The 18460-nt window shown below is 41.4% G+C and overlaps 1 protein-coding gene across 2 annotated transcripts in view; it reads right to left on the bottom strand.

Moving 5' to 3' along the window:
• ARHGEF3 (Rho guanine nucleotide exchange factor 3) overlaps window positions 1-18460 on the bottom strand; it is a 309811-nt gene that overhangs the window by 198822 nt on the left and 92529 nt on the right. For both annotated transcript variants that reach the window (XM_055343738.1, XM_055343737.1), the window contains exon 3: window positions 6463-6529. In XM_055343738.1, coding sequence (XP_055199713.1) covers window positions 6463-6529 — 67 coding nt within the window. The remainder of the gene's footprint in view (window positions 1-6462; window positions 6530-18460) is intronic.

Genomic DNA, 18460 nt, shown 5'->3' with positions numbered 1-18460 from the left:
CCTCTAGGAGTTAAGAGCCACCCCCAGTTGACAATCTGCAAAGAAATGGGTATTTCAGTCCTACCACCACAAGAAACTAGATTCCCCCCAATAACCTGAATAAGCTTGGAAGAGTACTCTGTGCCTCAGAGAAGACCCCCCCCACCCCCGCCAACACCTTGATTTTAGTCTTGTGAGATCTGAGCAGAGAACCTGGCACACCATACCCAGGCTTCTGACCTACAGAACTGTGACCTAATGAATGGCTTGTGTTTCAGGCTGCTTAATTTGTAGTAATTTGTTATGCAGTGATAGAAAACTACCATACTCTACTTCCTCATCTATGAAATGAGGATGAGGCTCAAATAACACCTATCTGTTGGGATTGTTTTGGGAAGTAATATATGCATAAAGTACTCAACACAATGCCTGGTATAACCTAAATGAATGCTAGGGGCTAGTTACCTGGGATTAATGGAGCTGTTAAAATTGTATTCATCATTACAAATACAAAATAGGGTAACAAATTATTTTTTTAATAAATATAGTAGAGAAGATCAAACCTTTAAAAAAAAATGAAGTCCAAAGGAGTAGAAGGGAACTAAAAGGGATTCTGGGTGATGAAAAGTTTACCATAGATTACTCGCTTGTTCCTATCATTTTAAGAAAGATCTTGATGTCTAACTTCCTTTAAAGAAAAGTATGTCTTCAGGTTTGTTTTGTTTTGTCTTTAATATTTTATTTATTTATTTATGAGAGACACAGAGAAATAGGCAGAGGGAGAAGCAGGCTCCCTGTGGTAAGCCTGATGTGGGACTCAATCCCCAGACCCAGGGATCATGACCTGAGCCAAAGGCAGATGCTCAACCATTGAGCTACCCAGGAGTTCCTGTCATCAGCTTTGTTTTAAAGAGGCAATATATTCTAATGGCCTGGGGACGGACAGTCCCAGGTTCAAATCCTGGCTCTGTCACCTACTATAGCTGTGATTTTAGGCAAGCTAGCACATGTGGGGCTCAGTTTCCTCAACCTTGAAAGGTACATAAATACATCTACTATGCAGGACTGCCATGGCCTTGCCTGGAGCTGACGTTCAGTACGTGGAGGTAAATGTACAAAGTGAGGCTGCAAGAAAGAGAAGACTATGGCACCTTTGTTGCAGGGTGGACACAGTGAGATCGCAATGAACACTGGCCTGGCTGTGTATGTTTTGAGTATCTTGAGAGATTATCGCTCTACTGAATTGTGAATTTTAGAAATTTCAGTCTGACCTTCAAGAAATGTTCAACTACGCTGAGGTTTGTGCATTTCCTTCCAAACACAGGAGGACCTGGGATGCGTCAAGGTAACGTGGAACAGGTGCACAACCCGCTGTCAGAAAGCCAGGTTTTAGTTCTGATCTCTTTACTTTGAGTGACCCTAGGAGCAGTCCCCATTAATACTTATCTGTGTAGGAGCCAGACTCCCTTTTGGTAACAGTACCAAACTCCTCCTTAGAGCACTTCCCTACCTCAAGTGGCTCTAGTGGAGCTGCCTTATTTAGCTCCCTCAGAGGGAACATGTGGCCAAGGCCTGTCCAATCTTCTTGACTGCAGTGATTGGCCAAGGCATAGCTATGTGACCCAAGCCAGGATAATCAGAGTCCTACACTGGGATTTCACATGTGGAACCTGGGATCAAAAGTTTCTCTCTTCTCTGGAAACAAGCAGCTATTTGTGGTCATCCTCTCCCTCCAAAATGGTTCACATGTGGTATGCAAGATAAGAACAATACCCCAACAATGACAAAGCTGAGAAGGAGTATCTATTGTACCTGAAGCCTACCCACCTCAGTTTCCCCCAGCTATATGAGCCAATCAATCTCCCTTTCCATGTGAGCTAGTTTTGAGTTTCTATCACTTCCAATCAAAAGAGTCCTGACTAATAATACATTAGGCCTTGTTTTCCACATCTGAAAATTAAAAGGTAAGGGCCACAATGTCCAAAGTTTCTTCTAAAGCTTCAGAGTCTAGAAATTTCTTCCCAAATGGCCTAGGCAAGAATAAAGCCCAGGCACTGGAGAAAGAGACAAGCCAAGCACAGCCATGAAATCTGGTTGATACTTAATTGAAACCTCAGTTCACACACCCAAACAATGCCTTGTATGGAGTAGTAAGTCTTGCTAAGTGTTTCCTAATTAACTAATAGCAATGGTAGTTGTGGTCCTGAGATTTCCACACTTCCACAAGGGTAAGTTTCCTCCCTGAGTGTGTGTGTGTGTGTGTTGTGTGTGTGTGTGTGTGTGAGCTAACGGGAGGAACTGTAGCAAATATTTGCACAGGGAAGGGTGGAAATTCTGAGCTCAGCACTGCCTCAACCAGATGGGGACCAGACGCGCAGTGAACACCTGACAGAAGCACTTAGTAACAGCACCTCAGGGTCCCACCTTCTCATTTCTGTCATTCTATTCTGGTTTTACTCATGATGTGCCCACCATAACTGCCCCAACCAAAACTCCCTCTTGGCTCCTCTCCATGTGTGTAAGTGCAGCACCCATGAGTCTGGTGAAAGATGGGCACAACATCACCCTTTGTTCAGGAAGGTGGGAATGTCAGGAGGGTTAGTAACACCAAGGGCCTCCATCTGCTTAGACAAAGGTGGGAATCCAGAGACCCAAACTACACTTAATAAGGACAACTCCTAAAAGGGCTAAATCACTGGGTAGGTAGAAAGAGTGTCATCTAAGGGTCACCAGCTCTTCTTGAACCTCTCTACAGCCAAAAGCTTCAGCCCCCTAAAACAAAACAAAACAAAACAACCTACAAACCCTACTCCTAATGCCTTGAGGAATAATGCAGATCTGCAGTGAGTGTGTCCAGGGAAGGCAAGGAGAGGATTACAATACAACTCACTGAGAAAGATATTCCTTAAAATTATTTTGAAGCATCTCTTTTTCCAGACTATGAAGACACCAACCACTGCCTTTCTTCCCTTTGCTCCAAGCTCCCTCCTGAGTCCTCACATGTCTCCCTCTTGGTTTGTCATCTAGAGTGATATGGTTTCTTGTCCTCTTGCCTTTTACCATCATCCATCTTTCCCCACCACTTCTCCCCACCCCATCCCCAAAATCCACCTGTGCTCAGAATATAAGTGAACTGACACAGGATCTTTATTCTTTACAAAACAAAGAGGAATGGAATGACAAACGTTTATAATGGTTTCCTCTGCCACATATTTAAATATAGGAAATTTACTAGCGCACAGATTCTAAAACATTCCCATCTCAATAAAGAAGAAAATAAAGCATTCATAGAAAATGCGCCCTGCCCTAGGCTCAATCTAAAAGGCCTGGGAGTCACAATTCACTAGGGAAAATGTATTAGCTAGATAATGCCTCAACTGTCTTCACCCTGACATTCTGGGTCCTTCTTGTTCTTCAGTTCCAATTACCATAGTGATGGTTACAAAGCATGGCCTGGCTGGGACTGAGGATGTTTCCACTCGGTAGGGTTCCCTCTTACTTAACTCTCTATGTCATGGAAGATGATGCTCCAATAGGAAGAGAGATCAATTTGGCCAATCTAGCAATTGATCAGGTCTCAGATCATCTCTCCCTGGTCTATCTTGATGTCAGTTTGTCTCATTTTATCAATAAGCCCCTGAGCCAGGAGAAATCAAAGCAAGGACAGGGGGCCAAAATAAATACCGTAGCTGATCTAACCACCTAGCAGACTCTACTCCAGCAATTTTAACTATTTGGAAAAATCTTCTGAGCTGGTTCTTCCATGGTGATTCCCTAATTTCAAATGTTACCATGCAGGGATGAAGGGTCACTTAAACCAAATGTGTAGCTTTTTTTTTTTTTAAGATTTTATTTATTTATTTATTTCAGAGAGACAGAGACAGTGTCAGAAAGCACAAACAGGGAGGAGTGGGAGAAGGCTCACCAACTGAGCCACCCAGGTGCCCCAAATCAAGTGTATATCTAACAGGTTCCTTTGAGCAGCAATTTCTATAAAACAGAGTTGTGCTAAAAAATTCACAAAACAGGGATGCCTGGGTGGCTCAGTGGTTGGGTGTCTGCCTTTGGCTCAGGGCGTGATCCTGGAGTTCTAGGATCGAGTCTCACATCGGGCTCCCTACATGGAGCCTGCTTCTCCCTCTGCCTGTGTCTCTACCTCTCTCTGTGTGTCTCTCATGAATAAATAAAATCTTTAAGAAAAAAAAAAGAATTCACAAAACATTTTTCAAGGGAAAACAGCTAAAGAGGTTGTATGGCCATAGGTAATCAATTGCCCCAGTTTGCCTGGAAACTTCTAGTGCTAAAACCAGAACAATCACTGACAAACTTGGGTGGTTGGTCACCCTAAATGTACCTCAGTAGTTGGCTAGTGACCACTGCTGAATCAGAGGGAAGGGTAGAGTATCCTGAAGGGAGGCCAGAGGCAGAAAATACATGTTTTCAAAAAAGACCAACTTGCTCATAGAAGGTCTAATTTCTCTACAGTTGAAAACTGACAATAAATGTCAGCCATTCCAAAGTGTGTACAAACTATATTGTCAACAACGATTTATGGGCAATGACTTTGGGAAATGCCATCGACTCCATTAACTCTCCCTAATGTAGTCTCCAAGCACTGCAACACATCAAAGGCTCTGAGAAGTCTCGCCGTGGTGAACATATTTAATGAGGTGCTCTCAGTGGGTCCCAAGTTTATTTGACCACACAAGGCTTTTCCCACCTAATGCTTATGATCATCCAACTGAACACGCCTGGCGGAATGGGGATCTTATCCACAAAACCATAAATAACTTAGGAGATGACTTACATTCAGTAAGTCTACTTAGGAGACCAACACCTTTCTCTTTGTACTCAGTGAAAACCATACTGTAAACTTAGTTAAAATAGATCCATGATCCATATTTATTTTTAATAACACACTTGGAGAAAACGACTAAGAATCTAGGTAGGATATTAAAGGTGATTTCAACTAGTAAAAACAGTGCTGAGAAGACCAAAGATGTGAACTTGAAACACAATCTGAGGTGGACTTTGTGTTTGATGGATGTGAGAGATGTTTATTCATTCAACAAAGTAATGAAGCATGTATGTGCTACGCCCAGAGATACAGCAGTGGACAAGAGAGAGTAACAAGATCTCTACACACCTGATGCGTGGAGCTTCTAATATCACCTTTCAGCAGGCACTAATAATGATCTTATCCTATCAAGAAGAAGAAAGTGCAGGGGTCCATAGGAGATGCCTCAGCTTAGATAGCTCCCCACAGGAGATGATGTCAAGGCTTAGATCCAAGGGATAAAGTGGGTGGGCCAGCTACACTGTGTGTAGGAGTGCAGTGCTAGACAGTGGGAGCTGTGTTCTAGGAGAAGGAATAGCTCACACAAAGGCTGGCAGGGGGCGGTGAAACAAGCTCTGAGTATTCTTTACACATGCAAGGGTCTTCTTCCTAAGGTCAGAGCTAGAATGCATTTTAGCAAATGGTAGGGCTTCCATACACTTTATTATCACTATTATTATTAACATTATTATGTTAAGGAAGAGAACTTTGCATCAAGAGATGGTTAGAGCTGACTATACAATTTTATTTATTTTTTTTATTTATGATAGTCACAGAGAGAGAGAGAGAGAGAGAGAGAGAGAGAGAGAGGCAGAGACACAGGCAGAGGGATAAGCAGGCTCCATGCACCGGGAGCCCGATGTGGGATTCGATCCCGGGTCTCCAGGATCGCGCCCTGGGCCAAAGGCAGGCGCCAAACCACTGCGCCACCCAGGGATCCCTGACTATACAATTTTAAAGGTCTACAGCTTTTGGTTTTATGATTGGGAGATTTTTCTGACTCGCCCTAAAAATCTGTTTGGAGCTTGCAGACTTCTCCTTCTGGAAAACCAAGCTCCCCATGAAGTTGTAAATCTACATTTTAACAGATTGTCCATTTCAGATTTCTCTTTTCTTCATTGTGCACTGGGTCCCTCCAGGTTCCCAGGAAAAACGGCACAATGCACCCCACCCCATCAACCCTGATGTGACTTCTTTACCAGATGCTTCCAGTAGCCCAAGACCTACAGGGCAAACACCAGCAGGTGCTTATTGAGACACATTTTGGTTTTTTTTTTTTTTAATTTTTATTTATTTATGATAGTCACAGAGAGAGAGAGAGAGAGAGAGAGAGAGAGAGGCAGAGACACAGGCAGAGGGAGAAGCAGGCTCCATGCACCGGGAGCCCGACGTGGGACTCAATCCCGGGTCTCCAGGATCGCGCCCTGGGCCAAAGGCAGGCGCCAAACCACTGCGCCACCCAGGGATCCCGAGACACACTTTGTAATTAAGCCACAACCGCTGATACAAACATGATTTCTCCAAGTGCTAAAACACAGCTCTTTTGGCAGAGACTGATTAATAAAGCCAACTCCTGGTAGCACCGTTTCTGGAGAGGCCAGAATAGGGTGTAGAAGAGCAGGGACCGCTCCCAGGAAAACACTTACCCCTCTGAAATTCCAGGCTTTGGGGGAAGGGAACATGGGGAAGTTGTTTTGCCGCTGCCGCCTAGGCCTAGAAGAGGAGAAAAGACAAGACAACGTGTTCGTTACTCATGGGTTTGACACTCAGAGGAAATCACCTGTTTCAGATACAATTTTACCAGAAAGAGAGATACTTTGAGAAACGGTTCTGGCCGATGAGGCACTGGGCTTTCCTACAGCTCCATAACCCTTAGCAGCCAAATGCACTCCGAACTCCTTCCCAGCACCTCAGGACCAAAGCTCCAGAGTCCCTTGGAAATAGTCAAGCCCCCACCCCTAAAAATTCAAATTGAATAGAAAATTCAACCTGGTTGCAATAAAAAGAAATCAGACCAGGCTCCCGATCTTGATCTTTATTTCTCACACACAAACAATTCCCAAATGGATGCCATCAGGTGGTATTTACAGCTCTGGGCGAGCCTGGAACCCTACCTGGTGCAAGCCACACCTGAGCTGCAAACATTTAAAGGAGAATCCATATTTCTAACATGTAGCCACTGCCTAACCAGTTGGAACTGATTTTCTCATCTATTAACCCCTCCATATGATTCAGTATCCTTACCTATGACGGAGGCAAGCTCTAGGGGTGGGTGCAGGATGTGGGTAAACAGTATGGGGAAGGAAAAAAAGCAGTAGTGTGGCTGGGGAGCTCCAGACACACCAGCAAAACCTTATTTCTGTCCCAAGGAGTAAATCCAATGTTATAGCTGCCAACATACCTACAGGGACACCTTTTACAATGCTTTTATGGGGCAATAAATTACCCTTCCTAAACATGTTGTGTCTGTCAATATGGAAATTCAACTTTCATGTTTGCTCAAAGTACCACCTCACTGCAAAGCATCCCTGAGAAAGGTCCATCTTGGACTTTCTCTGAAGTTTTAGTCACTGATGTACCAAAAAGGCGTTGTCAGTTTTTCCCAAGATAGCCACACCTGTATTTTGACTTCCCTGCCATGATCAGTAGGGACACAAGGCAGGAGTGACCACTGCACAGGCTCTGCCGTATGTGAAGCTTGAGTAAAAATCTTCATTGGCTCTACACATGAAAGATAAATAAGCCAAATGCAAGGTGATAATAATAATAACAGCAGTCACTAACAGGTATTGTGTACTTAAAACTGCACATGCTAAGACTTCATGGGATTAATCTCATCGACTCTCACACTGAGAGCTAGGGTTTGTCACTGTACCCATTTAATAGATAAGAAAACTGAGGCCTAAGGATATTAAGTGCTAACTATCAGCACACAGGTGAAATCAGGATTCTGGCCTCAGTTGTCTGACCTCAGATCCCACAGTGTGTCACTAGCTGCGTGACCCTAACCATGAGGCTTCATCTCTTGGGCTTTCACACTGCCTATATTGCAAACAGGAGAAACAACATCAAGTACGCAGTCAAGACAAGATGAGCATTCCGAATCCAGGTCTATCACTACTAAGTTCTCAAAGAAGTCAGCATGAGCTCCGTTCCCTCCTCCCAAATTCTGGCTCCAAAAATAGCCTTCGACCAGAGGCCCAGATCTGACATAGAAAAGCTGAGACAACTCACCCAAAACGATGGGAACTCCCACCTGCTGTGTCTTTCTATCCAGCCCCACTTGCCTCACTCTCCTCCTCACCCACACATACATCAATAAAAACCCAGGCTAATAACATCTCAAGGCAAACAGAACATGTGGGTGGTTATTTAGATTTAATACCTTCTCTATTAAGTAACATGTTGGTCTAAGTTCTTCTAAAAAAGCATTTCTCCCTTGGGATTAAAAAAAAAAACTTAGAATTTAACAAAACATCTCCCTGGATACTGTTTCCTCCTCTCCCAGGTTATAATTGGGCTTTACTTTCCTAACTATTTGATGAGCTTCACTGATTCCAAAGCAACAACATATAACAAGCAGAACATTGTGAGTAAATGGATCCCTGTTTTACATGTCCACAGAAAATTATGATCACAACAATTAACAGTGATTAAATTACATGATGTGCCAGGCACTGTGCTCTAATAATCTAAGTCTCACAATATAATAGGTTATTATGTTACAGTATATTATTAGTACATGATATACAGGGAGTGTTATGATGGTGCTATAGAATGTTTTATATATATAAGTATTTATGTACAAATATATAATATGTGATACATTATAATGGATATATATATATATTTAAAATACTTTTATTTATTTAAAGTAAGTTCTACACCCAATGTGGGGCTTGCCCTCAAGATCAAGAGTTTACACGCTCTACCAACTGAACCAGCCAAGTGCCTAGGCATTATATACTTCTAAATAAATAAAACAGCATTGTATCATAACATACTTTCATATAAATTATGGTATAATGGGGGATATTATCATTACCCCATTTTACAGATGAGATAAACTAGGACTCAGGTTAAGCCATATGCCGAAAGTCAAATAGCTGGTAGGCAGCCAAGTTGAGATTCATAACCAGATGTGCCTGCCTCCAGATTCAAAGGATGTAGCCCCTCTCATATAGAGAGAAGCCCCATCAAACAGGGCACAGCATGCTTTTGGAAGAATGTGGCCGGGGGGTTCCTTGTGGGAGGGCACCAGTTTAACACCAGTTTAGCCTTACTCAAAAAGCCTCATAGGCAAAGAAACAGGATCAGAGCAAATCTGTCCATCCTAGGCAGTCTCAGGAAATTTGGATACACCATTTTTGGCTGGGGAAACTGCCAGGAAACCTACTAAGAGAAGGACTGTCTCTAACTGTAGGCTTCCCCCAACCCTTGTATTCCATCACCAGCCAGGCTTCCAGATCATTCACATTAGCTGGAATCCTTTCAACAATCTAATCTGGCATCCTAAGAGTATCCATCCTCCTTCCCCCCAGCCAAACACTAGCACCCAGATGGCTTTAAAGGACAGCTTTAGGGGGAGCACCTGGGTGGCTCAGTCAGTGAAGTGTCTGACTTGATTTCAGCTCAGGTCATAATCTCAGGGTCCTGGGATCTGGCCTGTGTTGGGCTCCCTGCTCAGTGGGGAGTCTGCTTGTCTCCCCCTGCTCCTCCTCCTTCTCCCCCTCTCCCTTCCCCTGCTCACATCCATGCCAGCCGTGCACACACATGTGGTTAAGAAGCACAGCCTGTCCTGCAGATGTCAGGAGGACAACGCTGACCAGTAACCATCCATCTCTGCAGAGGAACCGATGGGAAGCCGGGCTGGGCATGCGGCAGGAGAGAAGCCACTGAGGCAGGAGGGAGAGCTTCTTGCCTGGAAGGAGGTTATAACTGTCGGAAAGGTTGGGAAGAGAAGTTATAAACATTCCACCCTCCAGGGAGCTTATGGTAGGCAGAGAAATGCCCACAGGAGAAGCAAAAAGTCAGGATTCAAGATGCATTTAGGGAATGATCTCAAATTCAGGTGTGTGTGTGTGTGTCTGTGTGGCTGGACTCAAACAGAATAAGCTCAGTAGCAATAGGGCTCAGGATTAGCAATTAAACGTATTTCCCACCACAGGAAAACAAATACAAACTTTTTCCCACCACCTTGGGAAGAGGATTAATGACCATTTCCAGAGCAACTCCTGAGAGTATGGGTTTCAGAAGCTTCTGCTGCCCATGCACTATGTGACGCTAGCTCCAAGAGTGGCTCCCTCCCTTTCTTGCTGGGGGACTTCAACCAGGCTACCTATTCTCTACTCCGAGTCTCCATTTTCTCATCTATAAAATGGGGATAATGATCTCTCTTCACAAAATCGAAGCATTTAAGTGCTATATAAAATGGCAGAGAATCTGGTACTTGCTAGATGCTCGAGTTAGCTACTACAGTAGTCTCCCCTTATGCATGAAGGGTAGGTATCAGGGGCACGTGGCTGGTTGAGTTGGTGGGGCATGTGATTCTTGATCTTGTGGTTGTGAGTTCCTGCCCCACCTCAGGAGTACAGCTTATTTTTAAAAAGGGTACGTTTCAAGACTCCCAGTGGATGCCTGAATCAATGGAAATGACCAAACCCCGTACATGCTCTGTTTTCTCCTACACATACTACTTATAATTAAGTTTAATTTATGAATGAGGCATAAGGGCAATGACAACAATAACTCCTAATAGGACAGAATTATATAACAGGGGCACCTCAGTGGCTCAGTTGGTTGAGTGAGCCACTTTTGATTTCAACTCAGGTCATGATCTCAGAGTCGTGGGATTGAGCCGCGTGATAGCCATACCCAGCATGGAGCCTACCTAAGATTCTCTCTCTCCCTTTCTCACTACCCCTCCCCCTCTCTAAAAAATAGGATTATAACACTATATGTAGTAATAAAAGTTATGTGAATGTGGCTTCTCTCTCTCAAATAACTTATTGTACTGTATTGCCCTTCTTGTGATGATGTGAGATGATAAAATGCCTATGAGATCAGATGAAGTGAGGTGAATGATGTGAGCATTGTGACATAGTGGTAGGCTACTACTGACCTTCTGACAACTCATCACAAGGAGGAGCATCTTGAAGATTCCTTCTTTAACCAAGTAAAAAGGAATGTTACTTATCATTACCATTGGTAAGGCACATGTGAATAGCAGTGAAATTCACACTAATTCTTATACATTAGATAAAATAGAAGGAAAATAAAAACAAAGTCTTCAACCTGTCATATTTGTTAGACTACAACATGACTACAAATACGAACACAATGGAACCATGAAAAGTGATCCCCTCCATTCTCTGTCTAATTTCATGCCTCCCTCCCTATTTCCCTTCCCAAAGACTACCACCTTAGCCAGCATGTTGTTTATGTTTTAAATATTTCAATGTCTTAATTCTCAACTCAGAACATCATGCTAACAAAACTTTCCTTTTGGGACACCTGGGTGGCTTAGAAGTCGAGCACCTTCCTTCAGCCCAGGGCATGATCCTGGAGTCCCAGGATTGAGTCCCACATCGGGCTCCCTGCATGGAGCCTGCTTTTTTCTCTGCCTATGTCTCTGCCTCTCTCTCTCTCTCTCTCTGTCTCTCATGAATAAATAAATAAAAATCTTAAAAAAAAACTTTCCTTTTATTTCTTTTGTTTTATTTCTCTATATCCATGAAGACAATTGTAGCATTCCTAGGAAAGTCATAAAGCTACATTTTATAAAAGAAATTAGTGCAGAATATGGTACTACTTGTGCCAGTTTTTTTTAAAAAGATTTATTCATTCATTTTGAGAGAGACAGAAACAGTATGCAAGTAGGAGAAGAGGCAGAGGGAGAGGGGAAGCAGACTACCCTCTGAACATGGAGCCTGACTTGGGGCCAACTCCTGTGACTCTGGGATCACAATCTGAGCTGAAATCAAGAGGCAGACACTGAACCAACTAAACCAGGTGCCCCTATGCCAGTTATTTTTATTCTGTTTGGACCACTTAAGACAGTGACAGTCTCTTTCAGGTAAATGTCTTAGCTCTGATAGTGGTACATAATTGAGGATGGACTGGCAGGTGGTTAGCCTGGTGAAGACCCCATTTTTGTGGAGAAGCTCACTGTGAAGAGGTAGTTTGCCAATGGAAAGCTGATCATTTTGGCTTGTCTCTTAAACAAAAGCACAAAGGCACCACCCAGTAACATGTTTCCATAGTCCATAGACGACACCCAGCTTCATTCCACTTATGCCACAGTTGCAACTCCAGCTCTTTTTTACTGATAAATTGTGTGGGCAAAGAATCACAGAACCTCAGAAATAGTCAACCGATACAATCACTCAGCACTAGTTGGATCTTCCGCAACAGTCCCATTGAGAATGCACCCTGAAAGACAGCCATCACCCTTTGGAGAAGGGGTCTGTACCCAATCACAGGGGCTCACATATTAATTTATCTCCAATATTATAGAACATCTTCTATGGGGCAGGCACAGTACTAGACATTAGTGAACGACACAAATCCAGTGTCTGCTTTCATGAAGCTTATAAAAGGACAATGAGAGAGACAGACAACATAGTAAGTCTTTAAAAAAAAAAAAAAAGAGCTGTGTTAGGAATGACAAAGGGGCTCAATCATTTGAGGAGCCAGGAGGTCCTCCCAGAGGAAATGAGCCCTCCCTATGACCTGACAGAGATGAGGACTCAGCCAGGTGGTAAAACAGGGAGCAATGGGCCAGGTCACAGGAAAGCAAGCTAAAAATGCAGGAGATAAAAAGTTGATCTTTGCAAAGATTACCAAAATAGGCAAAACTGGCAAAATTACTAAAATTAAAAGTCAAGAGTTAAGATGTAAAAGAGAGATGGCACATTTGAAAAACTGGAAGCTAAGTATGACAACCTAAATGTCGTCAATAAAGGATTCTAAAATAAAACTATATTCATTCCTTGCAATGTAAGACCATGTAGGATGATGTATTAATGAAAAACTCAAAAAAAAAAAAAAGAAAGAAAATCCAAGTTGCAGGAGATATGCATGATATATAATACTATTTAGAATCTCACAAAGTAACACTCTATTGTTTATAGCCACACATACACATAGTAAGACTACAGATGAAAAGGATTTATCAACTGCATAAGACTGGCTCCCTTTGGGGACTGAGAGGGAAAAGAGACTGGACTGGGACCCATTGAGGCTTCATCTCTACCTGTAGTGTTCCATTTATTCACATAAAAGTTTTTTTTTTTTTTTTAGAGATTTTATTTATTTGAGAGAGAGAAAGAGAGAGAGAGAGAACATGAGCGGGGGTCGGGGAACAGAGGGTAGAGAGGGGCAGAGGGACAAGCAGACTCCCCTCTGAGCAGGGAGCCGGATGCAGGGCTCCATCAATGACCTAAACCCTAAGCCAAACACAGAGGCTTAACCAACTGAGCCACTCAGGCGCCCCTCACATAAAAATTCTGAAGCCAACAGGGCAAAATGATGTCTATTAAACGGTGGGTACAGAGATGAAAGTTACAATAGCCTATATTTTGCTATATGGGTGAAATAGTTTATAATTATTAATAATAATAAATGAATTAATTATGGCAAAGCTATATAAAACACAAAGGCATCCATTAAAGATAATGCCTTCACCAGCAAAGACTATAAAATACATAATGTAGGATAAGCAACAGGACAACACATAAACTCATTTGTGTTTACACACACACGTATAGAATCAGCTATGTGTTCACCTCCTGAGGGCCCTGGAAGGGCACATGCCCAACTGTTGATGGTGATTATGTGTGTAGCCAGGGTAGGGGGCAGGAAGCATAGATGTGGACATCATCTTTTACATTATGTAGTTTTTTAGAAGATTTTATTTATTTATTCATGAGACACACACACACACACACACACAGAGGCAGAGACACAGACAGAGGGAGAAGCAGGCTCCATGCGGGGAGCCTGATGTGGGACTCGATCCCGAGACTCTGGGGATCGCTCAACCACTGAGCCATCCAGGCATCCCTACATTATGTATTTTTAAATCTTTACTATGGAAATGTGTTATGTAATGAAAATCATAATAATTTTTACTGAAAGACCTTGACAGGTGGGGAAGGAGGCAGAGAGGATTAAGGTGAGGCTGAAGAGGCAGCCAGAACTGGACAGGGCAGAGCCTTAAAGGCTAGGATTGGGAGGTTGGCCGTGGGCTGAGGAGGCTCCACTAAGGCTATACAGTAGGAAACGACATGAGATTCGCCTTTAGAAAAATCCCTCTGGCTGGAGGGAAGAGAAGATAGCAGAGGGGTCCAGAATGAAGGCAGAGACCAGCAGGGAGGCTAATGTAGGCATCCAGATCCACTGCAGCTTCTCTCATGGGGCACTTTTAAGATTCTAAAGGCACAGAAGTTGGAAGTGTACATTCAGACTTCTTTTTCCCATTTTTCCATCCCTCTGCCAGTTGTTTTTTTTAGAACAGCACTGTCTAATAGAAATATCGTGCAAGCCACATACATAATTTTAAATTTTCTATTAGTCACATTAAAATGGTAAACAGAAACAGGTAATTTATTTTATAATAATATAGTTTATTTAACCCAATATATCCAGATACTATTATCAGTTCAATGTGGAGTAGAAAAAAATATTAGAGATATTTCACATTTTTTCATATCTTCAAAAGCCAATGAGTCTGTTACTGGGGTGCCTAGGTGGTTCAGTCGGTTAAGCATCCAACTTAATTTCAGCTCAGGTCATGATCTAGGGGTCATGAGATGGAGCCCCACATCAGGCTCCACACTGGGGGTGAAGCCTTCTTAAGATTCTTTCTCTCCCTCTCCATCTGCCTCTCCCACCCTACTTGTGCTCTCATAAATAAATAAATAAACTTTTAAAAATCCAATGAGTATTATACTCGTGTCAATTTCAAGTGCTCAGTAGCAGTACATGGCATGTGTCTATCATACTGGACAGCACAGTTGTAGAAAAACAACTCATTAGTTTCAAAGAGCCTCAGATTTTGAAAATTCATGGCTCTACATCTCATGGCTATATGTTAGTGACCAACCACCGAAATCTCTAAATTGAGATCCTCTTGAAAAGTGAGACATTCTCTAAAATGATTTTAGTATCCATCTAAATTCAGAAAAAATCAGAAGAAAAAAAATATTTACAAAGGCTCTAAGATGTGGTGTCTGGAAAAAATAATGGAAATTATTTTCAGGTCACAACTTTACTTGAATAGAGCAACAAATAAAATTCTTCCCAAATGGGGATTATCCCAAACACTGGGATGTCTATGATCTGGTCCTAAATAATACAGATACCAGATGCATTCCAGAATGAACTAATCAAACTAATTCCAGAATGAACTAAAAAAAACAGATTTAAATGATTTTTTTAACCCATAAAATGATTATATTTGTAGTTTGCCTTTTGTTGAGGTCACTTATTCATTTATATAAAGGGATGTTCTCTTTTTGTTATGGATATGTAAGGGCTCTTTATAGACTCAGGAGCGAGCATGTAGGAAAGTGTCTGGCACTACCTGGTGCTCTAGTAACCATATTAAAAGGTATATATTAAATTCCATCAACTGATGAATGAAAACGGATAAACAAAAGGTGGCATATACCTACAATGGACGTCATTCAAAAGAATGAAATACTGACACATGCTATGACATGGAGCATCTTGAAAACATTATGCAAAGTGAAAGAAGCCAGACACAAAAGGCCACATCTTGTATGATCCTATTTATATGAAATACCCAGAGGAGGCAAATCCATAAGGAGAGAAAGCAGACTAGTAGTGGTCGGGGCGGATGGAAAGAGAGTGAGTGGGAAATGACTGTTTAATGGGTACACAATTTCCTTTTGCAGTGATGACAACATTGTAGAATTAGATAGTGGTGATGGATACACAGCACTGTATATGCACTAAATGCCATCGAATTACTATATATTTAAAATGGTTGAAATGGTAAATATGTTATGTGTATTTTACCGCAATTTTTTAATAGGGAGGGTATTCTTTGGGTAAATACCTAATAGTGCAATTGCTAGATTGTAGGGTAGTTTTATTTTTTACTTATTGAGGAACCTCCATGCTGTTTTCCACAGGGACTGCACCAGTTTACATTCCCACTAACCGTCAAGGGGGTTCACCTTTCTTTACATCCTTGCCAATACCTGTTGTTTCTTGTGTTGTTGATTTTAGCCATTCTGATAGGAGTGAAGTGGTATCTCATTATAGAATTGATTTGCATTTCCCTGATGATCAGTGATGTTGAGCATTTTTTCACGTCTCTACCCAAAGAATATAAAAAATACTGGGCAGCCTGGGTGGCTCAGCGATTTAGCGCCGCCTTCAGCCCAGGGTGTGATCCTGGGGACCCAGGATTGAGTCCCATGTCAGGCTCCCTCCATAGAGCCTGCTTCTCCCTCTGCCTGTGTCTCTGCCTCTCTCTCTGTGTATCTCTCATGAATGAATAAATAAATAAAATCTTTAAAAAAATACTATTTCAAAAGGATACATGCACTCTCATGTTTATAGCAGAATTATCTACAATGCCAAATTATGGAAACAGCCCAAGGGCCCATTGGCTGATGAATGAATAAAGAAGATGTGGTGTATATATACAGAATGGAATATTACTCAGCCATAAAAAAGAATGATTCCTGCCATTTGTAATGACATGCATGGAGTTAGAGAGTATCATGCTAAATGAAATGTCAGTCAGAGAAAGACAAATACCATATGAATTCATTCATATGTAGAATTTAAAAAACAAATGAGCAATGGGAGAAGAAAGAGAGAGAGGCAAACCAGGAAACAGACTCTTTTTTTTTTTTAATTTTAAATACACTTTATTCTGAATGATTCAAGTAGTATCTTTAAGCAAATTTATAATGTACAGAGTTCAGCCTTGCCAATATGGAGACTTAATTTAAAAAAAGAAAAAGAAAAAGAAAGAAAACTATTCAAAGCCTCTGGCCAGAGATAAAATTGCAAATGATTTTAGGCTTTTTAACAAAGGACTTAAAATTTCTCACAAAACCATAGCTCTTCTTTCTTGAAAAATACATTCTCTAGTAGAATACCAAATTAGAAGACAGACTTGAACAAATCACACCCAAAGCATGATCCTTTACCATAAAATATTTTCCCACAGATCCAAGGAGATCAAAAATTATGACATGTAACCCAAAAAAAACAGAAAGCTAGGGACCCAGGATATGAAAAACAGCATAAGAGACCAGATCACCAAAAGAACCATGAGCTCACAATCACATGACATTTGTACAAAAGTTTTAAAAATTAAAAAATAAATAAATACAGGCAATATAATTAAGTTAAAAATAAAAAGAAGGTTCATTTTCACAAAAGGACGTAAAAAACTTTGTGAATACTGTAACCACTATATAAATACAGGCATACCCCAGAGATATTGTGGGTTCAGTTCCAGACTACAACAAAGTAAATATTGTGAGTCGAATGAACTGTGTGGCTTCCCAGTACATACAAAAATTATGTTTACACTATAGTCTACTAAGTGTGCAATAGCATTATATCTAAACAATGTACATATCTTAATTTAAAAATACTTTATTGCTAAAAAATGCTAACCATCATCTGAGCTTTCAGCAATCCGTAATTTTTTTGCTGGTGGAGGGTCATGCCGTGATGTTGATGGTTGCTGACTGATCAGGGTGGTGGTTGCTGAAGGTTGGGGGGACTGTGGCAATTTCTTAAAATAAGACAATAATGAAATCTGCCGCATTGATGGACTCTTCCTTTCACGAACAATTTCTCTGTAGCACGAGATACTGTTTGATAGCATTTTACCCACTCTGGAACTTCTTTCAAAATTGGAGTCAATCCTCTCAAACCCCGCTGCTGCTTTATCAACTAAGCTTATGTAGTATTCTAAATCCTTTGTTGTCATTTCGACAATCTTTACATCATCCTCACCGGGAGTAGATTCCATCTCAAGAAACCACTCAAGAAACAGACTCTTAACTATAGAGAACAAACTGATGGTTACTAATGGGTTGGGGGTCGGGGTGGGGGGAGGCAGGTGAAATAGATGATGAGGATTAAGGAATGCACTTGTCCTGATAAGCACTAGGTGACATATGGAAGTGCTGAATCCTTATATTGCTCACCTGAAACTACTAGTATTACACTGTATGTTAGCTAGCTGGAATTTAAATTAAAACCTTTTTAAAGGGGGGAGAGCCATATGTTTCACTGCTTTAAAATTTTTTTAGTTTAAAAAATAGGGTACAATAAAGATCGTTTTCAGGCAAAATAAAAAAATATATATCTAATGAAAAATCCTCATGAAATAATCATGCAAAATAAAATATCATTAACTATATCAGAAGCAGGAATTATATAAATAAAAGCCAGGGAGAGTAAGCATTCTGTGCAGCTTGGGAACTGACAAAAATGGCTTAGATGTTAAGTTTTATCAGCACTTGTGAAAAATCTGCCCTACAAGTCCCTGTTTCAGAGACACATATTTATGTGAATCCTTCAACAATGATAAAAATTCCCACACTCTGGCTTTCTCCACTTCCTCCCGTTCTCCACTCCTGGCCC

Source organism: Nyctereutes procyonoides, unplaced genomic scaffold, assembly GCF_905146905.1.
Source record: "Nyctereutes procyonoides isolate TBG_1078 unplaced genomic scaffold, NYPRO_anot_genome, whole genome shotgun sequence".
In the NCBI taxonomy this organism is placed as follows: domain Eukaryota; kingdom Metazoa; phylum Chordata; class Mammalia; order Carnivora; family Canidae; genus Nyctereutes; species Nyctereutes procyonoides.
This window is presented reverse-complemented; position numbering and strand designations above follow the sequence as displayed.